This window comes from Cryptomeria japonica, chromosome 8 (assembly GCF_030272615.1).
Source record: "Cryptomeria japonica chromosome 8, Sugi_1.0, whole genome shotgun sequence".
NCBI classification, from domain to species: Eukaryota; Viridiplantae; Streptophyta; class Pinopsida; order Cupressales; family Cupressaceae; genus Cryptomeria; species Cryptomeria japonica.
Window position 1 is genome coordinate 338,403,924 of NC_081412.1, and position 13,150 is coordinate 338,417,073.

The 13,150-nt window shown below is 35.9% G+C and overlaps 1 protein-coding gene across 1 annotated transcript in view; it reads left to right on the forward strand.

Annotated features, from left to right (window-relative positions):
- The window catches only part of LOC131079022 (uncharacterized), a 239,365-nt gene that overhangs the window by 143,613 nt on the left and 82,602 nt on the right, over window positions 1-13,150 (forward strand). Inside the window, exon 7 of the mRNA XM_058016888.2 lies at window positions 10,470-10,587. Coding sequence (XP_057872871.2) covers window positions 10,470-10,587 — 118 coding nt within the window. The remainder of the gene's footprint in view (window positions 1-10,469; window positions 10,588-13,150) is intronic.

The following is a 13,150-nucleotide window of genomic DNA, read 5'->3' on the forward strand; positions in this document are numbered from 1 at the left end:
CAATTGTTGTGCCACTCCCACTAGCCGTCTCATGTGCAAAGCTGCTTCATCTATGGAGAGTTCGACAAGCTGTGCAACTACAACATATAAGTCAACATACTTAGGATTTAGATCCCAAGTTCTTGTCACTTTCTCATTGTTTTCAAGTGTCTTATGTGACAAGAGATGAAAGGTGGAGTGTGCATTGACAAAATCCTCAACAGTTGTTTGAACTCAAACGAGTGCACTTGATCGAGTGGATGATGGAGTATGTATTGCAATGGTTCTTAGCTGAAGACGAACTTGCTACTTGTTGACTTTGCATTCAATATTTAGTATTTAATTTTTTAAATACAAAACATTACTAATAAAATTATGTTATCATAAAATATAATATATCACGTAATAGCATATTACATAATAAATAGATTCATTAAAAAATTGTGAGATGCGTGGATGAAAATTTCCGAAAAGCAGGAATTGTTGGCTAATCAGACAATGGAGCGAAATGTCAATACCGCAATATTGGTCGCTGCAAATCTGTTGTAGGAATCTCAAAATGCAGTCATCAAAAGGATCATTGGTCCCAAACTTTCAAGAGAGGAAATCAACTGCTTGATTTAGAAGAACTAGGCATGACCTAAAAGGTCTCTTGGTGGTCGTGATCTTAAATCAGAAGATATAGAGAAGGTTCTACACATTTAATGGGAGATCAAAGGACATCATTTGTTTCTGCAAAGACGCATCCCCTATTTCAACCTAACCTCCGATGATCCTATTGACAAACCAGTTGATCAGATTATATAATCTGCCTCTCAAATATTGGTAGAAAGAATGCCTTAACAAGATTGGCATTTCCTTAGATATGACTTTGGAGTTGGATTTGGAGATTCTGTAAAACAACTCATATCTATGCGAGAATTAAGCTGGCTACAATAAATTTGATGAAATTTCCACAATCTATAACTAAATCAGTAAGCTCTTTCTGGATTTGATTGTGTACATGTTTCTGCATCAATGTTTCGGATCACACTCTGTGATCCATCATCAGGATGAAAGAGAGTGTCAAGAGATGTAAAAATAAATTGCAGACAAAAGCTCACTTTAGGGGTAATTGAAGGGGGAGGTGGAAGGATGCACAAATTAAAAAGTAACTCAGAAAAAACAAAGAAGAAACAAAGTCAGGATGACACAAATATTTTTAATAAAATATTAGAAGAGGAAGTACAATATATACAAGTCAATATAATAATAAACTTCTATACTACTCTTCAGCTGTGAATTGTATATATACATTTCGTAATTTAAGATTAGTATAGAATTTTTATTTATATAAATATAAATGTTAAACTAATCTTAAGTTATGGATTGTAATATGAATTGTGTATACAATTCATAACTTAAGATTAGTATAATTTTTATATTTATATAAATATAAAAATTATACTAATCTTAAGTTATGAATTGTATATTAACTTAAGATTAATATAGAATTTTATATTTATAGCGAAAAAAGGAACTAAAAGATAAATATATAAATATATATATGAATACAACAAAACAAAAATGAGCTGAATAAAAGCTAAGACGAAACAAAGCTAAGCAGAAAACAGAAAACGAGTGAAGAAGAGGCACACCTATATACGTCAATATAAATATAAAACTCTATAATAATCTTCAGTTATGAATTGTTATATGTACATTTCATAACTTAAGATTGGTATAGAAATTTTTATTTATATTGATAAAAAATATAAATATAAAAATAAATCTAATAAGTTAATCTAAGAAAGAGTTTAATATACAATTCATAACTTAAGATAAGCATAAATTGTATACACAATCCAAAAGTCTAAATAGTGTATATATATATGTGTGTGTGTGTATGTGGACCAGCACAAATGAAGCCTAAAACTAGAGCAAAACCACCAACGAAAGAAAGAAGGGTGCAAGAAGATATGAAAAAGAAAGGAAAAAGAAAAAGTAAGAATAAATAAAGGGGGAAGGATAAGAAGAAATAAAGGAGGAAGGATAAGAAGAAATAGAGGAGGAAGGATAAGAAGAAAGACCACACCAAAAAACTAGGTAGAAGAAGGGGAAGGGGAGAGGGCGGAGTAAGAGAGAGGGGGGGGGGGGAACAAATTGGTCAAGGAGGGGGGTGGTTAGTGGTGTTTAAGGAGGAAAGAAGAGGGTGCCAAGATGGGCTAAGGTTCCACCCCTCATCGCGCTCTTATAATAGTTGTCTTCCTTAAACAGGATAAGAGGGCTTTCCAAACAAATATGATGTTTGGTAGACGAAGAGTGCTCAGCTAAGCCTGACTTGTTAAGACGATCATGCCTAATGTTAGTGTTGTGCTCTTTGATTCTGGTGTGGAAAGAGCGACCTGTTTCGCCTATATAGGAGCGCCACATGAACATACCACCTTATAGACTCCCGAGTCTAAGAGAGCATCCTTGGGGTCTTTAAGAGGGGGTATCCTACTCCTAAGCACCGAGAGGGGTTTGAAGGCACACCAGAGACCTTTCTTGATAAGGATTTTGGAGATCTTATGGGAGATGCCTTTGATAAAAGGGAGGGAAGCACTAGGAAGAGGTGAAGGTTGAGAAGAATTGGAGTTAGAGGTGGACAAGAAGAAGGATTTGGCAAGGTTGAGGGCCTTCAAAATTTGTTTATTAGAATACCCATTCAACCAAAAGACGTGGCGAAGATGAGAAAGCTCATGGTTTAAGTTCTCATCATCACAAATGCTATAGGCTCTTAAGGCAAGAGTTTTAAGGATGCCAACTTTTTGGCTAGGGTGGTGGTGGGAAGAGGAATGGATGTACAAGTCGGTGTGGGTAGCTTTACGAAACACCTGACGATCAAGAGAGCCATTAGGTTTTTTGATGAGCAAAACATCAAGGAAGGGGAATTGGTTGCCAGACTCTAGCTCCATGGTGAAGGAGATGCAAGGTGCAATGTTGTTGATGTGCATATGAAATTCTTCAAGTTTGTTGCGACCATGTGGCCAACAAACATTGGTGTCATCTACATAACTTTTCCAGCACCTTCGTTTGAGGGGGAACAACCAGAGAGCCATTTCCTCAAAATGTTCCATGTAAAGGTTGGCTATGACAGGTGAGAGGGGGGAGCCCATAGCTACTCCATCAACCTGTTCATAGATCACATCTTGGAAGGAAAAGAATGTAGATCTCAAGCACGACTCAACCAAAGAGGCAATCTCAACATTGACCGTACGTTTGATAATCTCCAAAGAGTTCGGAATAGGGACCTTGGTGAAGAGAGATACAACGTCAAAGCTTACTAAGATGTCGCTACTTTCTAATCTGGTGTCCTTGATAAAATCCACAAAATGGGTGGAATCCTTAACGAAGGAATCAATATTCCCCACTAGAGGAAAGATTAATTTGGCAAGGAAAGAGGCTAATTTGTAAGTAGGAGACCCCATGGTGTCAACAATGGGTCGTAGGGGAATGCCTTCGTTGTGGATTTTTGGAACACCATAGATGCAAGGGGTTACAACTTTGGAAGGTAAGAGACGCTTCTTGATATCATCATCAAAGGAAGAACTAGATATGACGTATTTACAAAAAACTATGATATCTTCCACAAGTGGGGTATGGATGCAAGGAATGGAAATCGATGATATTAAACCCTATTGCTTGATTTGTTATTCATGCAATCACTTCTCCGATAGCTGCAAGATTCACCCTTCAAAAGTGACTCAAGAATGGAAGGTCAAGCATTCGAGTCATGTAAACATTGTGAAGGAAGCCACTCAGCGAAGCTTGGACAATATTGGGACTAATTTTAATTTTGAAGGGGCAATACGCACAAGTTACCATCTTAGTGGTCTCCACCAATGGATCTTGTTGTTTGTTTCACTATTTGTGAGCCCTTTCAACAGGTGAAGAGTCCTAATTGTAATGTTGGGAGAAATTACACTTCCAAGATCCCCCAAAACTTAAGTTATTGGTTCGGGTTCGGGCACAAGAACCTCGTTCATGGGTCTAGGCAAAAATATTTTTACCCTTTGGGTTCATGAGTTTGGTTTGTCGATACATGCATATATATATTATATGCAAAATCTATATATATATATATATATACATATATATATTAATATTATAAAATAATATTGTATATTAATATTATATAGAGTTACCTGGGGACGCGTCCTCGACCTGAAAACCCCCGTTCCCGTCTCGGGGACGTTTCGGGGACTTGGGGACGGCCAGGGGACGTTTCCCCCCGTCCCCAAATTGCCCTGTATTTTGAGGGGACGCCTGCCCTAGTTCTGGGGGACGTCCGTACGTCTCGGGGACGGCTGGGACGTCCCCAATCTGTCTCGGGGATGGCCAGACGCCCCCCATATCTAAGGCCCTTAAAAAATATTAAAAAAAATTAAAAAGTTGTATTTTCAATTTTTTATTTAAATTTTCTAATATAGGCCCCTTATTAAGTCAAATTGTTATTAAAAATAAAAAAAATTAAAAGATAACATTAATTAAATTTTATATTTATTAATTTAATTCATAATTTTGACAATGAAACTATATGGCAGCAGTGTAGCCTTTGGGCATTTTGACACAGAGATTAGAAAATCGCCAAACTCGGCGATGCCCCTTGACCTCACCTTGGGGGCGCTGCCCCCAAACCTCCGTTGAAAAATATGGGGGGAAATTGCATCGATAGAAGTAGGGAAAATTTAACCTCCGAGTCTATTGATATGCATATTGACAATGTGAATGAATTGAAATTCTGATTTATGAATGCATAATTGCATATTGTCTATTGAGTATTAACAATGTTGTATGTTCAGAATTTACATTCTAAAATGTTTTCAACTTTTCATAGTATCATACACATGCTATATCCATGTTTTATTGTTTTCATCTGAATATAATGTATGTATGCATGCTTTATCCATGTTTTCATATGAACATATAGAATTTTGAAATTTTCCTATATATTTTAAATTTTTCCTATATTTTATATAGCCGTCCCCTTTGCTGTCCCCCGCTGTCCCGAAAACGTGTCCTGCCGTCCCCTGCCGTCCCCGTCCCGGAAACTCGGGGTAACTTTGCTTTTAATGAATATGATGACGCCATGATGAATTTGTATGTGCCACAAAAATGGCTCACTAGATCTGATACACATTGGAGTTGCTTTTCTCTGTATTTGTACCAAGCACACAACATGTTGGTATGGCATGCATAAGTAGTAATGGACAAGATGGCCTTATAGAGCTTGATCCAGCACCAAAAATATGAATTTAAGTTGCTAGGGTGAGCATCCTATCATGGAATACATGTGCAATGACATCCTTTGAGTTTGTTGGTGCTTATGAATCGACATCCTCAGAATGCGATTGAACAATGATGGTCAATCTTCAAATTTGTCATAAGATCTAGAAGATGCCCATGAGGTTGCAGGGCTCATCCATGATTGAATCTTAGGTGATGTTTTAGAGTCATTGATAGGTATTTTAGGGTCTTGTTTGAAATTCATATTTAATCAAGAAAAATATTTGTCTTCATTAATACATTTAATGTGAAATCCGGCTATTATTCTGGACTCTAGAAAGAGTTGCCACCTTTAGATTGGGTTTACCCAAGTCCTCTACAATCCTTTAGCCCATTGTTCATTGAAGGCATCTTGTAACACAGCTGTTGTGCCTTCCTTGATATTTTTATTGCCAATATATGTTGTCATTAAATGTGCTGATTGGAAGACCTTTAGCCTCATTATTGAAGTAGTCTGGTGCCTTCATTTTGGCCTTATCAAATCTTTACATTGAAATATTAGGTGCTAAAGAGAAAAATGTTGATAAATCTAATGCAGGAGAAGTAATGCTAACAGAATCTGAAACATAGAAAAAAGGAATAATGGTCCACTCACAATTTTGACAAGAAACCCTTTTAGGCAAGAACCCAGGAAAACCATGATAATATATTTTGGACTTGTGCTTAACCCAAATTCTTGTGCTGGTATGTATGGATAGATCAGTATTTGAGACTGCTAAATGGTATTACAATACAATTGATATAAAACCAATGGTCAGAAAACCACCTATAAGGGCTCCAAATAAATTTCCCCATGTTGTGATGGGGTGTAACGTTGATAGGGAGTGTAAAACTTGCAAAATATACAATACATGTGGAACAGGTGTCCGCATTTCAATATACTGGTAATGTTTTGATCATAGCAGAAAAAACCTTTTGGGGAAAAAAATGCCAATGACAAACTAAAAGTATAAGGATTTTCCAAAAAATCGAGGATTTAATTGGGAAAAAAACAGATTTGAAAAAAAGAAGTAAAAACTAAAAAGAAAGGGAGAAAAAGGAGCTGTTTTTAAAGTTTGAAGGAATTTCAGTAGCATAAAGATACAGAGAGCAAATGAACTTCAGAATTTAGCACATGAATTGTGTAATTAGATTATTGTCATTTATCTTCATATCGCTGGTTACCTTGTACTGCACAATAACATGTTTCCAAAGAGTAGACTTTATATAGTGTTTGAAGTCACTCCCTTCCATCTTTCTTGCTGCACCCTTCTTTGGTAGACCTTCTACAACAGTCGATGCCATTTTTCCAAAGAAACATAACACTTTTACAAAGCCTCTAAACATTTGAAACTTCCTATCCAAATGCTTTAAATCTGCTCATAAAGGCTTCAAGTCTAGTTTTTAGAGAGTGGTAGATCTTCTGTTTATTGCCTAGCAAAGCAACTCTGATTCCTCTCTATAACTTACAGTAATGTTAAATGAACCTTGAAAATTTGAAAACATGGAGCTAATAGTGTGTTTTTTTGTCATTTTTACTATATTGCTGAGGTAGGGTGTGTTAGTTTATAAAGCTCTGTTGGGTTGGTCAATTTAATTGCTTTTTATCAATGACCAAGTCTTCAATAATTTTAACGACATTCAATGATGCCTTGATGAATTTATATGTGCGACAAAAATGGTCCGCTGGAGTTGATGCACATTGGGGCTGTTTTCTGTGTTATATGTGCCAAGAACAGAACATCTTAGTATGGCACATGTATGTTGTAATGGACGAAAATGGTCTTATAGAGATTTATAGTTCAGCCTTTATTGTTTTCCGGTTCCCACAATTCTTTCAGTTAAATTGAAGATATTTTAGCAGCAGTTACAGGTTTTAAGCAAGAATTAATCATCTACTACACCAAGAATATGAATTTAAGTTGCCAGTGTGAGCATCCTATAATGTAAGTAATGCATATCCAATGAGGTCTTTTGTGTTTGCTGGTACTTAGAGCTTGACATCATAAAATAGGATTGACCTGTGATGCTGAATGTTCAATTTTGTCATAAAATCTAGAAGATTCTCTTGAGGGAGCCGGACTCATCCATAATTAAATCTTAGGTGATATTTTAGAGTTGTTGATAGTTATTTTAGGGGCTTGTTCAAATTCATATTTAACCAAGAAGACTATTTATTTTCTTTTATCTATTTGATGCGAAAGCCTGTTATTATTCTGGACCTTTGAAAAGTGGGCACATTTAATGTAATGTCCCCACTCCCTTGATTCGCCATCCAGTGTTTAGTTTTGCCTGTTAGCCACCTCCGCAGGTGAATTCAGTGATTAGGAGGTGATGGAGAGTGCAAGAGGGGTCTACACTTAGCCAATTTTGGCCTTAGTCACTCTATTTAGATGTGTACTTTATAATTAAATATTATAAGTTACTTTTTAAAAAAAATCTCATTAAAAAGTAACTTTATTAAAATTACTTATGCCTTGCACGTCTCCCCTGGCACATTATAATTTAAAATTATAAGGTGGCCCCATTAATGATGACTTAACCCTCAACCCAAGCGCTTGAGGAAGGAAAAGATGCTTTTGGAATCTTGGAATCTCCATTATGAGGTTCGAATTAGGGCTTGGAAGCATAAAGACAATAATGAATTTGGTCATTCTTTGGGATTCATTTTTTGAAGTTTGAAGCTATTCTCAGGTCTGCAATGGCAAAGGCAGCATTTGGAGAGCTCTTGGAGACGAAACCTTCCATTATTCTGGTGTCAGGACGTAGCCCCTTTTAGTAGTTTTGAGGGTCTGATCATTATCGATCATTATCAGGTTTGCACACACAGCAGATTGGAGAGAATTTGGTGGTCACAAGCAGCAAAACAATCATTATATAGGCCAGATGGACCTCTTCCAGCACAACCGTACCATTCTCCTTTGCATGTAGTCCACAAAAAATTAAATACAAGGGTTTTAAGTCTGTAGTTTGCATTGATCTTCGTTGTTGTCAATAAAGAATAATATATTAGTGGTTATTTTGTAGAAATAAGGTCATTTGTGATCAGCATATTCAATAATTCAGGGAAATTCTTCATTCCTGGGGGGCCACGCTTGGCAAGGAGTTAGAATTCCATTTGGATCTGCATAATTTTTCATCAATTGTTTTTGGTAATTCATTTTCGGGTCAATAAAGTCAATTGGAGCTGTCATTACATGAAGCTCCTATTTCATCATATATTGAATTTCAGTCAAATAAAGAGGCTCAACCAGGGAGGCTCAGGACACCTGGTTTGCAAATTTGCTCTCTATGTGGAAATAAAAAGTTATTCTTGATTTATTACATTGCTGTTGTAAAAATCAGAAGTCTGATTTTAATTCTCAGTATTAGTTTAAATTCATTTTTGCATTTAGTTCCATCATGCATTATTCAGAAACACTCAAAAACACATAAAAACTTCATCAAAACCTTAAACTGCGTGAAAAACCGAAATTAATCTATCGCTGGCCAAAGAAATCAGTTAAACACACCAATCAGCTGTCCAACATCTCCAGTCGGCATCTTTCATTTCAATTGGGTTTATCCAAGTATTCTACAATCCTTAGTCCATGGTCCATTGAAGTCTTCTTGTTCTACATGACTTGTGTGCCCTTTGTTGATATATGCATTACCATGACACATCTTCAGAATCTGTGCTGCTTGGAAGATATTTAGCTTCATTATTGTAGTAGTCTGGTGACTTCACTTCATTTTAGTGTTAGCAAATCTTTACATTCAAATATTAGGTGCTTAAAAACAATATGTTGATAAACCTATGCAGAACTAATGCTAACTGAATCATAAATGTATAGCAGAAAGGAATAATGATATAATATAACAAAAGAATTAACTTAGGGAAACTCTTTTAAGCAAAAACCCTGCAAAACCTCCACTCACTGTATGAATTGAAGTGTTGAAAACGCAGTAAGATATTTTGAACTTGTGCTTAACCCTATTCAATGTGTTAGTTTGTAGACACATCAATATTTGAAACTGTAAGTGTTATTACAATACAATGGATATAAAACCATGGGCCAAGATATCACCTATAAGGATCCAAGTTATTTTTCCCTTTGTTGTGATGTGGTGTAACTTTGATAAGGGATGTAAAAGATGCAAAATATACAACGCATACCTAACAGGTGTCCACATTTTCAATCCACTATCAAAAGACAATCTAATTGGAGCAATGTTTTAATGATTTTGGCAAAAAAATCAGCAAATCATGCCACTAATAGAGACCTATCAGACCTTTGCCGAATTAGATCAATATTGGGTCTAAAAGCAAAGAACTTGCCTATAAGGGCATTTTCCATTCTAGAAGTGGCTTATTCCATAAGCAAATTTGGCAGAGCAAGTGAATAGAGGATTCTTGCTTTGCAGATTTAGATCCAACAAGTTTATCAGCCGATGATAAAGGGCCCATACGACCAAAAAAATGTTCACCATCGTGACATGCAGAACCCACTGGAAGATTCTGAATCTTGAGAACCTCCCCTGACATCAGCTTGACAGGAGATGCAACCGCTTTCAAACCCCTAGGATAGCATCCAAGGCAGTCTTGTGAAGGTTATTTTCCTTGCCGAGTCCCGCCAAAAAGCTACAGAGAGTTGTAAACTTTGCAGAGCACACTTCAAGGATAATGTAAGTAATGCTGAAAAGAAAAGTCCTTCCTAATGATATTCTTTTGATACTATTCAGTTAGCTTTCATTATGAGAAGCTATATCTGTGTGATAATGAATGTAAAGTCTTAATTGCACTTGGTATTGGCAGGAACCTGACTTGAAAACATTCTTCAATTCTTATGTTATTCTTGGCCACTGTTGTATATACTATATACTAACCACAGTTCAATGCTAATATTGTCTTTGTATTTGTCTGTAAAACTAGATGGAATTTTACAAGAAAAGCTGACTTGCTGTTAGGTATGGTACAACTGAAGTCATATATCCATCAAGAGTTGTTCCAAGATCTGGTCATGGGTGTAATGTCTATAACAGGGTTTGGAAAAATAATTGCTGCTGTATCTCATTGAAGCATTTTTGGTTATTGAAGTGAAATGCATGTCTATGTTTTATGGCCTCTTTGACAGAGTACTAAAATAGTTTTTTCAGATTATGACTCGAGAATGTGCAAGTTCTTGATTTGTTCATTTTCTCACTAGATAGGTTTTTATAAACAGGTTCAGTTCTGTTACAGAGCGTTTTTTTATGGAACTCAACATGCGACGTATTGATACAAATGTTGCCAGAAGTGAGACTCTCAGCATTATAAATGGAATGCGATATCTCAAACTTGGGGTATGTGGTGCTTTTATAATATTTTATTTATCTCCATCATACAAACTGGATCTTGGAAGACTCTGCAATGCACCTTTAAAAGAAAATGTCAACAGGAATTGAAATTTTTAGGATTGAGTTGTAATGCTTCAATGTTATACTCAAGATGTCTCAAGTTTTTTTATTGCAGTTTTTGATCTTGATATTCATGATGAAGATTCTTTTGGTTAAAAACTTTTTTGTTGAATGCCTCGTTTGAGGTATTTCAGTGCAAATATGAGCTTTTTTTTCTGAGGTGCCAGGTCTTAGGGGAATATACTCTGCTGAACTTGCCTGGGGCTTACATCCAGTCTCATCTCCATATTTAGATGTTACTTGAGTGATGGAGAGTGCAGCTGGAGTGAAACCCTCATTCACAATATGAAGCTATGAGAAATTAACCACTGAAGTACAGCACTGTTGACATTATGTTTTTTTTCCTTTTTAAATCAATTTATCTTGCTTATCCTATACCTGATGGATCTACTTTTTGGCTTATGTTCAAAGGTTATAAAGTCTTATATATGTTTATCACTGTAGCTTCTTGTTTCTAGAGAAAAGCATAGATTTTTCTTATTATAAGTCCCTTGTCTGTTTTCTTTGTTTTCACTCAATTGTGCTAGAGAGAAGGACTATTTGATAGAATTATGACTTTCTAGATTTCAGCCTTGGGAGTAATTGTCTTGCTGGGAATGCTACTTCAGTGGAAAGTTCCTTAGTGCTTTGGCATTATAGGAACTTATTTTGGAAATTATCCAGCAATGAGATAGATCAGCATGCTCAGGAAACATGCTAGTTGATATACTAAATCTTAGCTATGGAAAAATACAAATTTATTCTCATTAACAGAGTACCTTAATAATGTTTAAATTGTGTTCCATACATACATTGTTTATGTTTGTTTTATTTTTATAAGTGGTTAACTGAAATTGAGCGCTGGACAAAACATAAGGATATTGCAGTGTTTTTTATTTTTCTATGGCCTAGTAGCATTACGTACATTAAAAGGACATGGGATGGATGGCATCTAAGTGTTTTCCAATTCGTGAAATTTATAATACGAAAATACTGCGCATGCACACGCACACCCCTCCACACCTGCACATGCACACAAACATACACACTCACAACAGATTAGACGAAGTAAATATGTCTTTCACATTTTTTCCCCATATAAATTGTGTTCTTGTCTTGTATATACTGGGCAATATGAATATATTGAATCGTACAAGTTTTTTGTTTGCCTGTGGGCCTCACTGGGCTTTCCCTGGTTTTAACTGCTCTCCATTTAGAGTCAGATTGGCATGGAAACAGAGATGGCCATGTCTTAAATTCAAGAAATCTCCTTTTCTTCTTAAGACCAGTTTCTATTCTGTGTGGACCTTTATTTTGAACTTTGGATGATTAATATATACCGGTTTGTTGGTTCAATACATAGTTACGAGAGTTGGACTAGCCAAATTGATTTAAGACTTAAACTAGCTTTTTATTCCATTCTACGTTAAAACTGAAACGAACTCCTTTTAACTACAGAATCCGAAATTACTTTTTTTTGTAGTTTTCAGAAGTTTTCTTAACTTGCCATTTTTGGTAATTTCACTTACTCGCATGGCCATGAAAGTTTGTATTTTATTTGAGACTAACTGAAGTAGGACTAGTTATCACCTTTCTATTCTAATTGCATTCAAGAGTTTGAAGCTAATTAAAAAACTCAATTTGGAAAAATCTTGAAAATTCAATAAGACCTCAATTTGAGGCCCTAGATGAATGAAAATGGTCCCGAAAGTGTCAAGGCTTGTTCCAACGAAAAAAAGTTTTATGGCATCATGTTCAACTCTTTGAGATGCTTTTCGTCACCAAATTTCAACTCAAAATTGCTCTTAGATAAAAAGTTATGGCCTCCGGAAGTCCCTGCATCATTGTCGTCTAGTTGAAAAACTCAACTCCGATGAGTTACTCTCTTGAAGTCATGCCACTTGTCTTGATCTAGATTCGCCAATTTCCTATTTCATAATCCATGTGTTATCTTCTAGTGCTAGCCTTTCCCACTGTACCAGATACTTGCTGCATTGACCTTGATGTATGTATATTGTCTTCTTGTCCGAATCCTCTACAATTTTTTTATTTTTTTTTGCGTGGAACCTATTATTACCAATCCACTTCTTCCTCACTGTTCTCATCCTTTACCACTATCTTTCCATCTCTTATACCTTGTACTATATCACTTCTAATCACTATGGTAGTGGCGTTGTCTGCTAGCCTCAGATGCTAGTTTCCCTCCCACCAACCATTGTCAAAACCCTACCGACAACGAGTTCCTCCACGATGGTGGCACATTGATAGGGAATACTACTTTGCAAAAGAATATAGTGGTTTAAAAAACTTGCAATAGATGTGAAGATTCTGGCAACATAGTGGATATTTCGGCATCCCATCTTTAGAATCTCTAATGACCATAAAAGAATATTTTGACGAATCTCAACTTTTTTGGTAATCGTAGTATTTTCTCAACCAATGAGGGGGATATTGTGGTGGGCAAGCACAT